The sequence below is a fragment of the Macrotis lagotis genome, chromosome 5, assembly GCF_037893015.1.
Source record: "Macrotis lagotis isolate mMagLag1 chromosome 5, bilby.v1.9.chrom.fasta, whole genome shotgun sequence".
Lineage (NCBI taxonomy): Eukaryota > Metazoa > Chordata > Mammalia > Peramelemorphia > Peramelidae > Macrotis > Macrotis lagotis.
Genome location: NC_133662.1, coordinates 42,240,796 through 42,258,976, shown reverse-complemented (window position 1 = coordinate 42,258,976; position 18,181 = coordinate 42,240,796). Strand labels below are relative to the sequence as shown.

Sequence of the window (18,181 nt, the reverse complement as noted above, 5' to 3'; positions counted from 1 at the left end):
GGATGGGATTTCAGAAAAATATGGAAAAGACTTGCATCAACTGACACTGAGTTAAAGGAGCAGAATCAGAAGAGTGCTATACATACTAACAACAACATGAGGCAATGATCAACCATGATGGACTTGTTCATTTCAGCAGCACAATAATCAAAGACAATTTTAAGGGACTTGTGATTGAAAATACCATCAATATCCAGAGAACGAAATGTGGAGCTTAAATGAAGACCAAATCTTATCTTCAATTTTTAAAAGCTGTCCCATGTATTATGTAATTTTGTTATTTCTAATGCTTTTCTTCCATTTGGTTCTGATTCTTCTCTCACACATTCAAATTTGATCTATGTTTAGCATGGTTACAAATGGAAAGGCTTATATCAGATTGTTTTCTGTCTGTGCAGGAGGGAGGGAATGGAGGGAGGGAGAAAAATTGTCAAACTCAAAACCTTGCAAAAAAACTTGATTAGCAAAAACTATCGGCCCTGGAGTAAGGAGTACCTGAGTTCAAATCCAGCCTTAGACACTTAATAATTACCTAGCTGTGTGACCTTGGGCAAGCCACTTAACCCCATAGCCTAGCAAAAAACTAAAAAAACAAAAACAAACCAAAAAAAAAAAACCCTAACCAAAAACTAACATTGAATGTAGTTGGAAAAAAATAAAATATTTACTTAAAAAAATTAACATTTTCAGCAATACTGTGGTTAGAAAGACTTGTGGACTTCCCATAAACCCCCTTTATTTAAGTTCCTCCATACCTCAAAGTTATCTTACAATGAAATCTTTGAGAAAACTGGGCTTCAAATGTAGAAAATTTTATAGCTTTCGTTTTAGGATTTTTTTTTTTATTGTAGATCAAAGGATAAAAGATATATCCTTATTTTGATTCCAAAAAAAAAGGGATAAAAATCCAAGAAGGCCAAATAATTTAAAACATTCCTGAGTTAAACAGGAATTTTCATTATCGTTGTTTCCAATATCGTTGTTGAAAAGTTTTTAATTGACTTCTGGCCAAGATGGCGGAGAGAAGACAGGCACAGTTCTAAAGTCTCCTGATCTCTTCCCCATTTATCACATGAAACAAACCTCTTAAAAGAAATCTGACCCACAAAACCCAGAAAGAAAAGTCAAGAGAAAGAACATCTCCCTCAAGATTTGTCTCCGGCAGCAGCTTTGGCCAAATTCAGGCCGGTGAGTCTGGGCTCAGAGGGAGGATCAGTCCCGGATCAGCCAGATTAGCAGCTAAATTGGAACTGGGAGTCTGAGGGCCAGAGAGGCGGACCTGCTGGATCAATGGTGGGGCTAGACATGGGGGGGGGGGGCGCTTGAGTCAACTGGGGAGCAGAGGCACTGGTGTTGGTGCTGTCCCCCTGGAGCTTGCTGACAGGGCTGGGGGGGAGAATTCTGGTGCAGGAGAGCTGGGGACACCATCCCTGGGCTCCTTGGTCCCATTACAACTCAGACCTCCTCCCAAACAAAGGCAAACTACTTCTGCCTAAGGCCCAGGTGTGTGAGCAGAAGAACCAGCCAGCTGAGGAATGACCTCAGGCCAGGGTAAACAGCACCACTAATTGGAGGCAAAAGAATTCAATAGCTCCAATCCCTCCCTTCAAGCAAAGGGAGAAGGCCTAAATCAAGGTCACAGACACTCCAGAGAAAGCAACCAACACCTCCTACTGGCCAGCCAGCGAAACTGCACTCAGTGAGTAAAGCTTTTGGCAATCCCAAGCCCCTGTGAACCAGCCCCCCCCCCCCCCAACTCAAGGTCTTAGCAAAATGAAGAAGGGTCAGCAAAAAGGCAGATGCATAGAAAAATTCTTGGAAGGGAAAGGTCCTAAATCAGAGAGACATGGAACCTCTGAGAATACAACCTAGTCTTCAGCACAGAAAGACTTCCTTGAATAAATAAGGAAGGAGCTTAAAAATTTGGGAGAGACAATTAATACCTTGCAACAAGAAAACAAAACCTTAGAAAGTACAATTGGACAAATACAAAACGAGAATAAATCTCTCAGATCATCAACTGGACAAATACAAAATGAGAATAATTCTTTCAGATCCTCAAATGAGCAAAATGCAAAAAGAAATTAATTCTATCTGAAACCATCAACAAGCATTATATTCAATGGGGAGAGGCTAGAGGCATTCCCAATAAGATCAGGGGTCAAACAAGGGTGCCCATTATCACCACTACTATTCAATATTGTATTAGAAATGTTAGCATCAGTAATTAGAGAAGAAAAAGAAATTGAAAGAATTAGAAATGGAAAGAGACAAAACTCTCACTCTTTGCAGATGACATGATGGTCTACCTAGAGAATCCCAAGAAATCATCCAAAAGCCTACTGGAAACAATTAGCAATTTTAGCAAAATTGCAGGTCATAAAATAAACCCTCATAAATCCTCAACTTTTCTATATATGTCTAGCAAGATACAGCAGGAAGAGAAATCCCATTCAAAGTAACCTCAGACAATATAAAATATTTGGGAGTCTATTTGCCAAGACAGACTCAGAATCTTTTTGAAAACAATTATAAAACACTTCTCACACAAATTAATTCAGATTTAAATAACTGGGCAAATATCAACTGCTCATAGATAGGTAGAGCTAACATAATAAAAAGGACAATTCTACCAAAACTAAACTATCTGTTTAGTGCCCTACCAATCAAATTTCCAAAAAATTACTTTAATGAGTTAGAAAAAATTGTAAGTAAATTCATATGGAGAAATAAAAAGTCAAGAATTGCCAGGAGCTTAATGAAAAAAAGTACAAAAGAAGGTGGCTTAGCCCTACCTGATCTAAAATTATATTATAAAGCATCAGTCATCAAAACTGTTTGGTATTGGCTAAGAAGTAGAGTGGTGGACCAGTGGAATAGACTAGGTGTAAAAGCAGGAGAGGATTATACTAATCTGCTGTTTGATAAACCCAAAGAGTCCAGCCATTGGGATAAAAACTCCCTCTTTGATAAAAATTACTGGGATAATTGGAAGTTAGTATGGAAGAAACTAAGATTAGACCAACACCTCACACTCTTTAACAAGATAAGATCCAAATGGTTACAGGACATAGACATAAAAAACAATACTATAAGCAAATTAGAAGATCAAGGACTAGTCTACCTGTCAGATCTATGGAAAGGGGAGCAGTTTATGACTAAGGAAGAGTTGGAGAACATCACTAAAAACCAATTAGATGATTTTGATTACATTAAATTAAAAAGCTTTTGCACAGATAAAACCAATGTAACCAAGATCAAAAGAAATGTAGTAAATCGGGAAACAATCTTTACAACTAATGATTCTGACAAAGGACTCATTTCTAAAATATACAGAGAACTGAGTCATATTTTTAAAACAAAAAGCCATTCCCCAATTGACAAATAGTCAAAGGATATGCAAAGGCAATTTACAGAGGAGATCAAAGCAATCCATAGCCATATGAAAAAATGCTCTAAATCATTATTAGAGAAATGCAAATTAAAGCTTCTCTGAGGTACCACCTCACACCTCTCAGATTAGCCAATATGACCAGAAAGGATAATGATCATTGTTGGAAGGGTTGTGGGAAATCTAGGACACCATTTCACTGTTGCTGGAGCTGTGAACTCATCCAACCCTTCTGGAGAGCTATTTGGAACTATGCACAAACCAAAGGGCAACAAAAATGTGCATACCCTTTGACCAGCAATACCACTACTGGGTCTATACCCTGAAGAGATGATGAAAAAGGGTAAAAACATTACTTGTACAAAAATATTTATAGCAGGCCTGTTTGTGGTGGCAAAGAATTGGAAATCAAGTAAATGTCCTTCAATTGGGGAATGGCTTAGCAAACTGTGGTATATGTATGTCATGGAACACTATAATTCTATTAGAAACCAGGATGGATGGGAATTCAGGGAAGCCTGGAGGGATTTGCATGAACTGATGCTGAGTGAGATGAGCAGAACCAGAAAAACACTGTACATCCTAACAGTAACATGGGAGTGATGTTCAACCTTGAAGGACTCGCTCATTCCATCAGTGCAACAATTGGGAACAATTTTGGGCTGTCTGCAAAGGAGAGTGCCATCTGTATCCAGTTAAGGAGATGTGGAGTTTGAACAAAGTGCAAAGACTATTCCCTTTAATTTAGGAAAAAACAGATATCTTATTGTCTGATCTTGTTCCCTCTTAGACTTCTCTTCTTTAAGGATATGATTTCTCTCTCATCACACCCAATTTGGGTCAAGGTACAACATGGAAACAAAGTAAAGACTGATAGAGTGCTTTCCGTGGGGAAGCATGATGGGGGGGATTGCAAAACTGAATATATTTAATAAAAATTTTAAAAAAAGAAAAGTTTATAATTTTATCAACTGTCTAAATATTTGAAAACGATTTACTACATATTTTTTTAGGGTGTTTTTTTTTTGCAAAGCAAAACGGGGTTAAGTGGCTTGCCCAAGGCCACACAGCTAGGTAATTATTAAGTGTCTGAAGCCAGATTTGAACTCAGGTACTCCTGACTCCAGGGCTGGTGCTCTATCCACTGCATCATCTAGCCACCCCGATTTACTACATTTTAAAGTCAGAAAAATAAAAATAAAAGCATTTATTGTTGACTACCTCAAAAATGTATTAGAAAATAATCTAACTACAACAAAAACCCAATGTGACACAATTATTTTTACATCTATTCTGAATGCCGAGAAATGATACACTGACCTTTTCAAATGACCTAAAAGAAGGTGCCCATTGTCAAACTCTTTGTTACAATACATTATGGGGCATGAAATAGGTTTGCTGGCCATTGGCATTTGGCCTGCTCTTCGAATTGGACCTCTTCTTCCAGAATTAATTGTGCCTGTTTTGAGTCCTGCAATGGAAACAAGGTAGAGCTAATCAGATAACTATCAGTGATAGCAATTACTGTTTAAATGAAAGCAATCATGAAACAGTTCCATATTATGCATAAAACCTTACACATTTCTGAAAACAAGCAGGCAAAACATATATTCCCATATTTTAGAATAGGAAGCAATTTTAGTAGCTTCAAAGAAAAACTTTTTTTGACTTACATCTGCAAAATTGCAATTTTAATAGCAGAAAGGCTCAATGTTTCATTCAAATCTAAAAATCCAAAATGGAGAAAGTCAGAGATTTTGATAAATGCTTATAGTTTCATGAGACCCCTCAAAATTTAGAGAGGACTGGCACAAATGGTTTATGTCTCCCCTGGTTTTCCTCTTAAAAATTAAGCATCTAGTATCCCTTTAACAAGTTTAAATGATATGGTTCTTTAGAACCTGGAAACCTAAGTTTCTAGGGGTAAAAAAAAAAAGTAAATCCTTCAGAGCAAATCTTTCAAAAAACTTGTAAAATCATATAGACAATTCTACCCCACAAGAAAATTATTCTTCCAGAGAATCCTGCTAGCCCAATTTGTCAAACAAACTGCATCCTATAGCTATCAAATTAAGTTCCAGAGAAGATCTATAGTCTTCTACTACTTTACATATTAAAATTTACATTATCAACAGAGTACAGTGGAAAAAGCACTGGCTTTGACCAAAGTGTCAAACAGAAACTTAGGTTCAAATCTAGCCTCGGATAATATATCACACCTGCTATACAAAGGATAAATTAACATGAGCTCCCCAAGTCCCAAAAGGTTTACTTCATCTGGAAACAAGACTGGATGGTCTCTGTTGTCCCTTCCAGTTCTTAAATGAGTCAATTGGAGGGGGTAGCTAGGTGGCAGTGGATAGAGCACCAGCCCTAGAGTCAGGAGTACCTGAGTTTAAATGGGGCCCTCAGACACTTAATAATTACCTAGCCGTGTGTCCTTGGGCAAGTCACTTAACCCCACTGCCTTTCAAAAATCAAAAAAACAAAAAAGAGTCAAGAGAATAAAAGTTCCATTTCCCTATTTTCCTTTAGTTCTGTAGTTCCTTTTCTTTAGTTTTTTTCCCTACCTACTCTTCCCAATTTTCTCCTGAAGCTCACACCTCTCCTCCAAAGAGAGATCATGCAAAATTGTCATACATAGCTGTGGCAATTTCTAACACATAAATATCAGAAAAAATTTAGATATGTGTCCAGATGTCACAGAACAAAGAATTGTGAAACTCTGAAATGTCTGAATTAAAGAGCTATAAAGTACATAGCCCAGCCCTGTGAATCAAATATTAAAGTGGCTTTATAAACTTCACTAACATCATATCTATTTTTATGCTCTTTGAACCATGTCAATAAATAAGCAAATGAGTGGCACAGTGTAAAGAGAAGGACCTGGAGTCTGGAAAGACCTGAATTCAAAAATCTGGTGTGATCCTAGGCAAGTTACTTTAACCTGTCTATATATATATATATATGACATAATCAATACAACTAATAAAAACAAGTAAAAGTGGTATTAAAATGGAAAATATGATGATTTTGAGTCAGTTCAAATCCTATCCCCATCATCTTTTAGCAACTCTGAGCTTGGGCAAATTCTTTTATTAACCTCCTTTTCCCTGGGCATGATCCCAGTAGGTTGAAGCTTCATTGCCTCTAAAATTCTAATCCTAATCTTTGAAACCTACCTGTGAATTTGTGAGAAACTTAATCTGGACAAGTTTCTAATAGTTTTAGATAAGAAAAGTATTCCCCCTCAGAGACCTGAGAACAAGTAACAAATCTTATAGATTGTTAAGAGCTAGAAAGGATCAATGAGATTAACCAGACCCTTACTGAGGTCCAGAATTAAGACTAAATTATTTGCCTAAATTCATATAAAGTCAGCAAATAGCATAAACCAGAATTTTAATCCAGATTATCTTCTGATTCTGGATTCACACTGCCTCTTTCAATAAACTTGCAGTGTTACCTTATATTTTCATAATTTGGACCAAATTTCTTTATTTCACTTACAAAGAACTCAAGGGGTCCTAGAAACTTCTAAGATCTTAGAAGTTATCACATCTAATGTCCACTTTATTTTACAAGAGGAAACCAAGGTTCAGAGAAGTTAAATCACTTAAACAGTGTCACACAGAATGGAGCCAAGTATACATCAGGCTGGGATCTGAGACCAGGTCTTCCTCTTGAACTTTATGATTACTATGCTGCCCCTCTCCAGGCAAAGAACACATAGCATGAGATTTTGATTAGAACTACATTTGGTATTAACTTGGATATCTACAAAGTAGGAATGGTAGTATGCAATTCATTAATAATTAAGGATCATGTACAGAGAACAAAACAAAAATTAAAAATAGTCCCTACATTTAGAAATCTTAAAATTTCATTTTTGCCCACAGATTTTAAAGTTTTCTCAAGGGAAGATACACACTAAATAAAAGATACTAAAATGAGCTCTAGAACTACATTTCTGTTATTGTCATATTAATTTCATCTCCACATTTTTTAATTTTGGGGATAACTAGACTACTCCAAATCCTAAGCTCCACTATACACCAGTGGAGATATTTAGATATGACCATATGTTGTATTAACTAAAATATCTACAAAACAGAGGTAATATGCAGTTCAAGAAATTTATTTTAAAAAGCATCCATATGTGAGATCCAAGAACAAAAATGAAACCTTCCCTTTAAAATGCTTAAGTTTTATAATTTTTCTGATTTTTTTTCAAAACAGGGAAAATAAATTAAATCAACCGGACTCTGAAAAAGGTTATTTTGTTAACATGTATCAGTTTACCTTACATTTTTATTTTTTCTATATTCAACAGACAAGATTATGACATAGCTTTCATTATTGCTCAGCCATGTTATGCCGATTGTTTCCTATGAGAAGACTCTACAAAAACTACCAATAGTGATACCTCTGTGAATGAAAAAACAGAAAAAAATGGGGGAAAAGTGAAAAAAAAACAGCAGTCCTCAAGAAACAACAATAAATAACATAATTCAGTACCACCACTCTATCCTCCTTCACAACCCTTCAAGGTACAATGGATCCAAAGGAAGTGAAGAGCATTATAATCTAAAGGGGATTTATGTTGCAAGGAGTTATGTTGACCTATTTTTAAATGATATTCTTCCATAAAGAGGTCATAAGACTGGAAAAATATTACATATAATAGTTATATACTTTTTAAAAAAAGAAACCCTATAGTTAAGGTCATTTAATTCAAGTCAACTATACATCACCATGCAAATGGCAAATTAAAAAATATCTAGTCTGCAGTTCATTATTAAAAATATCGAGCAAAAGCTCCCAAAGCCCATTTTTACAGGATAAAGACTGATGAACATATCTGATGTGAAGGTGGTAAACAGGAAATTTAAAAAAATGCAAAGTACTAACCTTAACCCCCAAGCTCATGCTTCTCAGTACCCGATCAGCCATCAATGAGCTAGGTACAACCTGATCCTATATAAAGCATCAGGTCTTGAATGCATCATAAAGCATAGTTAAATGACACATTTGTTTCCACTTGTCAGGTATAACTTAATTATGCCAGTGCATTAATAAAGTTGTAAAAATTTAGATGCAAAGAATACTTTTTTGCATGTACTACTATAACCTAAAATAGGCATCAAGAAATGGATGCATGCCTAGAAATAAAGCTGAATGAAGTTAGATTTAAGAAGCCATAATGTATTCCAAAAATCTAACACTGTTCAAAATTTAAAAAAAATTTTTTTTAGTCTTTCATGGATTATGATTTCTCTAAAAACCTTAATTTTGGAACTGGATTATCTGTTATCTTGTGCAATAGTATATCCAAATTCTCCTCAAAAATGCCTTTCCAATAAGTAAAAATACAAGGATCAATAAATCCCTAATCGTAATGCCATCAGTAAAGCTCAACAATGACTGTAAATAGCATTAGAAGGTTATTGTTAAGTTGTCTCCCTTGCACAACGTTACCTTTACAAATACAATGTATGCTACTTAATAGAATAACTTTGGAATGGAGTGATTTGATTTTGTAAAAAGTTCCTAAATTCTAAATTAATTCTAAACTTTAGATCTATAATATATAAAGAAAAATGGGCATGAATAAAGAAATATTTGATAATTACTTGTAATCATCTTGTTGAATTATTTAAACTCCAACCCACATAAAACACTTATGACTTTCTGGTATCTGGGATCTTTAAATCCTTACCCAACTAGGTTGAAATAGGTACTAAATAAGAAATATGCTCCACAAATCAGACCTTTGAACACTAGCCCAAGTATTTGGGCCATTCTTTTTCTATTAACTGTCCAAAGAAACCATGTAGGGATGACTATGTGGAAGTGCTACTTCCTCAGAACAATAAAAGATAATTATGAACAACAGAAGATTATTACAAAACAATAAAAGATTTTTAAGCTAGTTCATTTGTATATAGTTATTTACATACAACATTTGGGGGGGGGGGAAGCAAGGCAATGGGGTTAAATGACTTGCCAAGGTCACACAGGTAGCTAATTATGAAGTGTCTGAGGCCACATTTGAACTCAAGTCCTCCTGACTCCAGGGTTGGTGCTCTATCCAGTGCACAACATGGCTGTCCCCTACATACTACATTTCCATAAGAAGTAAACTTATAAGGGCATAGTTAACATAGTTAACTATGTGTGACCTTGGACTAGTCACAACTCCATTGCTTTGCAAAAAACAACAGAAAAAGATGTTTTAAAAAAAGAAATTAACTATAAAAGTTACACAACAAAATCTGGGAGCAAACAGTTATTATCTCAGTGGTGGTATATCAAAGACTCTTCTGTTTGTAATTTCACTACTCTTCAAAATCTGGCTCCAAACCTGCTCCTCCAAATTTATTAAAGCAATACTCACCTGTATAAATTCCCTACCTATATATAGTCCAAATTAACTGGCTTTGCTGCTTACATAGATACTTCATCTTATATCTCCATGTCTTTGTAGAAGCTCTAAAATTTACTTTGTTCCCTGCACATTTCAGAATCACTAGTTTTCTTTAAAGCTTTCAGTCCCTAGCCAAAATAATCTAGTATTTACTTTATGTACACTTAAATGTACATACACATGTAAGGTGTATGTATGCATATATGCACATACATACAAATATATATGAGTGCTTATGGGGGAAGACAAAGATCCCAGGAGTAGTACTGAATGAATTTTTTTAAAAAATCACAATTATGAAACATTTAGAAAAGAGTTCTTTTTCATGTGGTTTTAATAAGTAGAATCAGTAAGCATTAAACATAAACTACATCACTAAATAATTCGGTGTATGTATTGGACAAAATACTCACCATCAGCAATCTTTATTAAACACTTATAGGAAGAGTAGTTGAATAACTAAAGGAACTACTACCACTTCTAAGGGTTAGAAGACTTATCTCCAAACCACATGATTATATCTCACAATGCATATCAAATCAAAATATAATTAAGATTATAAAATGTGAGTATTCAAAGGACATCACATAGCATAGTACAGAATCTCTCCCTCCCCAATTGCTAAAATTCTTTCTCAGGTATCAGAGTGGCAACTTTTTAATATGAAATTTATCTTCCAGATAAGAGTTGAACAATATTACAATAATATTTTGATAATTTGGAAAGTGTAATAAACATGTGGGGCACATTTAAGATTCACAAATACACCTAGTTTTGTACACAAATAGTCTGCTTGAAAAGAGATTTTGCAAACGGAAAGAAAATAATGGGGTGGGGGGGAGATGTCATCATGAGGTTTTACTTAAACTGGCTTTCAATGTCATATCTGATGATTAATAACTCAAGAATACAAATATAATAATTTAACAAAAGTGTGATTCAGAAAATCTTAATAATCCTCACTTTTCTCACTCTGAAAAAAATACCTGGCATTTTGAGCCACTGGTCCACACACAATCTTGCTGCTTCTGTATCACTACGACCTCGAATAAACTCCAGTTCTTGTAATCCATGAGCATGCTGAAAATCTATTTTTTCCTAAAGATTAAAAAATAATCAGATCAATGAATGACTGTCATAGTGTTATTACTATCTAAATGCTTAAGACAGTTTTATTTTATTTATTCATTCTTTTTTAGATTTTTTTTTTTTTTGCAAGGCACTGGGGTTAAGTGGCTTGCCCAAGACCACACAGCTAGGTAATTATATTAAGTGTCTGAGGCCAGATATGAACTCAGATACTCCTGACTCCAGGGCTGGTACTCTATACATTGTGCCACCGAGCCACACCTTGAGAAAGTTTTAAACATTTTAATCTTTGATCTCAAATGTTCCTTTCTTAAAATATACATGGTTATATTAAAGTCAGTCAAACACAAATCAGCAGCAAATAGGAAAATAAAACACTAACTTAGGGTGCGAGGATCTTCTAAGGAAGAGTTTAAAAAAGAATGAGGGAAAATATATTTTTCTCATCTTTTTCAAAAGGCCCCATGAAAATTGCCAATAATTATGAACTTTAATATTAGGTGAATTTCTATTCTTTTTAAAAATACACTTTAAAGTCAGGAAAAAAATACATGTTGGCATTGTCTTTATGTCCCTGTATGATGGAGACAAAGACAATATATCTTCTAGCTGTAGCTTACTTGAAACAACTGAAGCATTTTTAAAAGTTCAGATGTTTCAAGTACGTTACAGCTAGAAGATATATTCTAAAATTAAAAATAACGTAATTCATATACTTATTACAATAATAAATCAATAAAAAATAAGTCAGAACTGATTTTCACTATCAATTCAATTGCACAAAAGCTCAGATTCATACAATTTGTTAGGCACATGGACATTCCTTTGAAATGCCTTATGATGGAATCTAACCCCTGCTGACTCAATCTAAGATGCCATTTTTGCTCTATCAAGGAATCACTTCCATTAATAATAGAATGACAGTGTATTACTTGCAAGTTGATGATTCCATCTGCTAAAATGTCAATGAACAAAGCTGGTCAAATTCATGATGTTCTCCCATCATAACTTGATCTTCAATAAGATGATTTATCCATTCTGAGTTAATTTTTTCATTAAAATGTTCCCACCATTAGAGGAAACTCCATTAGAAATGTAGAAATATTAAGTTAACCAAGCTAAGTGAACTTGGAATAATTCAGAAGATATTTTCCAAGGTATCTTATTATTACCATTACACAGATACACTAAAATTCTTGATGTTCCGCTGTTGTTTCATTTTCCATTTGCTTTTGCTTTTGGTGGACTGGTACATCTGAGATAGAAATGTCCCATAATAGAAGTCAAGGTCAAGGTCTGGAGGAAAAATCATGGTTGGTAATAGAAAACAAATAGACCAAGGAACCTCTGTAAAATTTAGTGAGATATGATGTAGTTAAAAAAAATTTTTTTTTTTTTAAATAGTTTGACTAATAAAAATTTCCTGAACAGAAAACTAAAGTGAACTCCTGATTTCAGATCCAATGTGTGATCCTCTACATGGGTGGAGGATGAAAGGATGAAACTACCCTTGGGTAAACCCTAGTTGTCATAGTAACAATAAGGTTCTCAACAACATCACAACAGCTTCATTGTCCACGAGGGCAATGACTTTGCTAGAGAAAAGAAGCCAGGGCTAGTCAATTAGGAAATGTAGGGAGAAAGTACATAGCTCAAATACTTATAAAAGAAAATTCTCCCCCCCAAAATCTTTTTCATAACTATGGTAAAGACCCACTTAAAATCATTTTTGGAATAACATCTATCTAAAAACTAATATAAAGAGTATAGCAATATCCCTTTTCTAATTTAAAGCAATGAGAATATTTTACAAATTTATACTGCACTTTAGTTTTAATTATACACCATAGTTAAATTCAGTAACTTTTCTCACCAATCTTAAGAGAAAAAAAGTTTTTATTAGACTTAAAATGATAACCAAATAAAACAGTAACAGAAAAAAATAGAAATGAGTAATTTCAGTATAACATTTAATTAGCCCAAGAATATAAAATATTATGGAACCTGTACCATTTAAAATGTGGCAATGACAGGTTTATCATTTTAAATAACTTCTTTTGGGGATTTACAAAATAGGTTAAGAAATATGCCCCAAATAAGTGTTTCCAAGCTTTAAGTTGGGCTCAAATTTGTTAATGTTTCTCCTACAACCTTTGTATACCTACAGCATCTTCTTCTTAATGATGAAAACTGCTTCTAGAAGAGAAGTTTACGAAACTTTAGAATCTTTGGTGTGGGAAGACAACATACAAAAAATATAATGTTATGTAAACACTCCAATGACCTCTCCCAATTTAATTTGCTACTAGTTGCTGGAAGAACTTGTTTAAATTCTTCTATATTGACAATTCTCATGAATTTCTTACCCTAACCTTAACACAAAACCCAAATTCAATTCACCTTTCTTTCTTTCTGCGAATAAAAAATGCTCAAATATTCAAGACCTAATAACCTGGAAGTAAAAGATTAATGAAAAACATAACTAATGATCATTCATGCTTGAATTCAATTAGATATTTTCTGTCTGAAATTTCTCCCTTACAACATTATAAAACTTCTAGATTTTAAAGAAATCATCACATTACCCGGAAAGCTTTATTCTTCTCTTCTTTCTGCTGTTTGTCTACCTCTACGTGACGAGCTAGACGAGCCAGAGTTAAAGCAACTCTATCCTTCTCCTGGTCAACATAGTCTTTACTTTTCACTTTTTCCTGTAATTTAAAGGGCAAATGATTCATTTAGTTTTTTTTTGAAGTGCAGCTATATAAGGAACTTTAATTTATTTTTATAATCAGTAAGAAGGTACTCAGTGCTTACTGAATGACTGGCACTATATTATGATATATGGTACCTCAGGCCTTATTCTTTTAACTGTCTATTTGCTGGATCATCATCTATCTCTTTTGTCCTCAAAGGAGCAATGTCCCCATAAGCACTGTCTTGGGTTCTCTTCTATTTTTTTGATGTATTAGTAATTAATGCAAAATCTATATGCATAGAGTGAAGTTTTACTGATTCTACCTCTATAAAATTCAAGTCTTTTCTTCATATTTCTAATTACAAAGATACTACCATCATTCAATCCCTTATTGTATTTTGCCTAGTTGTTGCTTAGAATCTTTCTCTTCAATTAGCTTTCACAAAGCTACCAGGGCTTCTAAGATAGCAGTCTTATCATATCATTCTCCTGCTCAAAAATACTAAAGATAAAGTATAAACCCTAAAGTCAGACATTTAAAAGTCATGTACAAACTAGTTCCGAGCCTTTCCAAACATTTCATACTATTCAACTCAATCACTGAATGATCAAAGCAAACTAACCTAACCTACTAGCAGTTTTTTGTACTTGACATTCTAGTTTCATGCCTCTATGCAGGATCCCATAATGAAAATATATTTTTCTGTCCCCATCTGTCCATTTATCTATGGAGTTTTCTTTGCAGCTCAGTTCAGGTAGTACACATATCCTTCACAAAGCTTTTTCTGACTCCTCCCTCACCAAGGTATTAAAATGTATTGCAGGGCAGCTAGATGGCGCTGATAGAGCACTGGCCCTGGAGTCAGGAGGACCGGAGTTCAAATGTGGACTCAGGCAATAATTGCCTAGCTGTGTGACCTTGGGAAATCAATCAAACCCCATTGCCTTAAATAAAATTTTAAAAATGCTTATTTAATACCTATTTGTGTATAAGCTATATTCGCACATAAGTCCTATTCTTCTAGAAAAATCAAGTTTCTGTATCACCAACAAAAACAGGGTTTTGTATGTAGCCTTAGTTTTTAAAAAATTCTGTTAGTAACAGGTAGAAAGAAAATAGGCTACTCAGGTCTTTTGGTGAAACAAACAGGATTTTTGTTCTAGGACATAAAAACTAAAATTAAAGGCCTAATCAACAGGAACACAAAAATATTAAACAAAGAACTGAATGACTGATTAGAAAAATAGGAGAAATCCATCCTAACTCAGGATAAGGGGAAAAATAAAGATTTAAATTAAGGAAAACAATTTTAATAGTATAAAGATACCAGTAATTCAGAAAAGAACTTTGCTGAAATATAAGATGCATATATGATGCTACTGAAAAATCAGTGGGTTAAAACTTGCCCTTATTTGGAATTTCACTATATTGTCAGATATAGTTATAAGCACTGAAAATAAATATAAAGGCAAGAAGCCAGTCCCTGTGGTCCCTGTCACCAAGAAATTTTACGTTCCAATGAAGACAACATATAAAAGAAAACTAAAAAAGCAGGAGGAAAAGTCTAAAGTTCAGCCTAAAACAAAATGAGAACTTGAAGACATCTAGAAAGATATCTAGGTAAACACAACAGTCAAATTAAAGAATATGTAAGTAAAGCAACATCCCACCATCCACCCAACAAATCTAAAAAAATTCCACTAGAACAAATTTGATTACAGGTCATTTTTTTAGATGAGGTTAGCAGAAAAACAAGAGAAGTCTTTGATCAATGGAATGATGATTGACCAAGAGATCGTCATACAATGTGCCAGTAGAACAGAAAGGTTGTGATATGCACCAGGTCAAGAAAAGGTTCCAGATTCAGCAGGAAGGGATGTGTATGACTGAAAAAGCTTATACTCACTACCCAGTGCAAAGGTCAAAGATCTAGCATAGATGAAAGAAGACACCTGTGCCCAGAAGTAGCATTTCAGGGTGAGAAACTGCTTCAAGCCCTAGGGTGTTTACAAAGAAAGGAAGCCATTAAAAAAAGCAAGTAATAACTCTATGGTTCTGATCCCAGGAGCAAAGAGGGGTTTCATTTTCAGCTTCTAGCAAAGCCTACAAAGCTAGAGACCAAAAAAAAAGACAAAGGAAAAAGGAAACCCTTATAGCAGATAGCTGACAATGGTTGGTTCAGCAGCAGTCTTCTGAAGCACTAGCTGCTCAGACCAGGGGAACAATGATTAGCTCAGCCTGTCCAGAATCAAACCACCCTGTAAACAGTTAAAGTTTGCAGGTTCCTAGCTTGGGTGCTACCCATTACACATTAGAGTAGCACAAGACTTAATTCCTCAAGAATTTTTCTCAAGCAAAACAGCACCGGTCTGGCCCTTAACAGCCTCAAGACAGAAAATAAGCTAGGAATATGAGCAAACAAAAAAAAGTTATTATGGTGATAGTCATTCAACACACAAACATGAAGAAAATTATTCTAAAACAGCAATAGTAAGCTTCAAAGAAAAAAGTTGTATTTGAGCACAAACTAAACTAGAATTCCAATTAGAAATGAAGCAGAAGGGTGAAGCCAAGATGGCAACAGTCTCTTGGGTGCTCTCTCATGGATACTTCCAAACTTATAAACTAAGGACTCTAATTGAAGTCAACAGTTTAGTCAAGGAGATCCAAAAAAATGCTGAAGAAAATAGCATGTTAAAAACCAGCATAGGTCAAATGGATAAAACAGTTCAAAAAGTTATTGAGGAGAAGAATACTTTAAAAAGCAGAATTGGCAAGATAGAAAGAGATAAGAAAGCTCTCTGAGGAAAACAAATCCTTCAGACAAAGAATAAAACTCAGGGAGATTGCTGATTTTATGAGAAATCAGGACTCAATACTTCAAAACCAAAAGAATGAAAAATTAACAGAAAATGTGAAACATCTCATTGAAAAAAACAATTGCTATGGAAAACAGAGTCAGGATAGATAATTTAAAAAATTATTGGAATGCCTGAAAGTCATGATCAATAAAAGAGCCTTGACATCATTTTAAAAAGAATTACTACGGAAAAAATGCCCAGATATCCTAGAAGCTGAGGGCAAAACAGAAATGGAGAGAATCCACTGATCTTCCCTGGAAAGAGATTCCCCCCCCAAAAAAATATACCCCCCCCCCAGGAATATTACAGCCAAGTCCCAGAACTCCCAAGTCAAAGAGAAAATATGATAAGCAGCCAGAAGGATACATTGCAAATACCATGGAACTGCAGTCAGCATCACACAGGACTTAGCAGCAACTACATTAAAAGTTTGTAGAGCTTGGAATGCAACCGAGAATCAACTATCCAGCAAAACTGAACATCCTCTTCCAGGGAAAAAGATGAACTTTCAATGAACCAGGGGAATTTCAAATGTTCCTGTTGGAATGGCCAGAGCTGAACAGAAGGTTTGATCTTCAAATACAGAACTCAGGTGAAGCATAGAGAGTGGAAGAGAAGGGGAAAATATGAAGGACTTAATGATGATGAACTACATATATTCCTATAGAGAAAAAATGATACTCATAATACTCATATGAACCTTCTCATTTAATAGAGCAGGTAGAAGGAGCTTTTCTAGATGAGGCACAGGAGAGAGCTGAATTTAAAGGTATAATATAGTGTAAAAATGGACTCAATGGCTAAAAGGGAAATGTAATGGGAGAAAAAAAGGAGTGGTGGAATAGGCTAAGATATTTCATATAATAAGGTTTTTTATTGCAATGAGTTATTGCAACTATATGGAAGGGGGGAAGGCAAGGGGAAATGAGGGAAACGTCGCTCTCATCAGAGGTGACTAGGAGAGAAAACAGCATACATACTCAATGGGGTATATACATCTAGAGTAAGGAGAGAAAGGGGCCAGGGAGAAGGGGGGGGGGGGGTGAGTGATGGAGGAGAGGATGGACTGTGGGGGGAGAGTGGTCAGATATAACACACTTTCTTTTATACTTCTTGCAAGGGACTTGGATTAGATGGCCTGTCTGGGACCATAGGGCTGGGTGGATGCTGGGGCATGTGAGCTTAGGGTGCTCGGTCCCAGGACCAAGGATCTGACTGCTAAACCACTCAGCTACCCTCTAGCACATTTAAGAAGAGGGACAGAGTGAAAGGAGAGAGAAAATATAGTATATGGTAGTAGGTAAATATGAATGGAGGGAGCTGCAATCAGCAATGGCAATGGTGGAAAAATATGGAAGTAGCTTTAGTAATGGACTAATCATAAAGAATGTGATCCACCCAAGACAGAGCTGGAGGTGTTGGAACATCTGAAACATATTTATTATTATTATTATTATTATTGTTGTTGTTGTTGTTGTTGTTGGGGTGGGGGAGGTTTGCAGGGCAAATGGGGCTGGGTGGCTTGCCTGGGGCCTCACAGGCTGGGTGATTACCAAGGTGCTCCTAGCTCCAGGGCCAGTGCTCTGTCCCCTGCTCCAAATGGCTGTCCTATTATAATTATTATTATTGTTTTATTTTGGGTCTTTTTTTTGGGGGGGGGTTACAAAGCAATGGGGTTGGGATGGCTTGACCAGGGTCACACAGCTGGGTGACT

The 18,181-nt window shown here is 35.2% G+C and overlaps 1 protein-coding gene across 10 annotated transcripts in view; it reads right to left on the bottom strand.

Moving 5' to 3' along the window:
• ZNF451 (zinc finger protein 451) overlaps nucleotides 1-18,181 on the bottom strand; it is a 124,775-nt gene that overhangs the window by 34,574 nt on the left and 72,020 nt on the right. For 8 of the 10 annotated variants that reach the window (XR_012478591.1, XR_012478590.1, XM_074237275.1 and 5 more), the window contains exons 4-6: nucleotides 13,493-13,618; nucleotides 10,805-10,916; nucleotides 4,712-4,862 (exon numbers count right to left, since the gene is read on the bottom strand). Coding sequence is in view for 8 of the 10 variants with exons in the window: in XM_074237275.1 (XP_074093376.1) it covers nucleotides 4,712-4,862; nucleotides 10,805-10,916; nucleotides 13,493-13,618 (389 nt within the window). In the remaining 2 variants the exon portion in view is untranslated. The other 2 variants (XM_074237277.1, XM_074237278.1) reach the window with 2 other exon arrangements.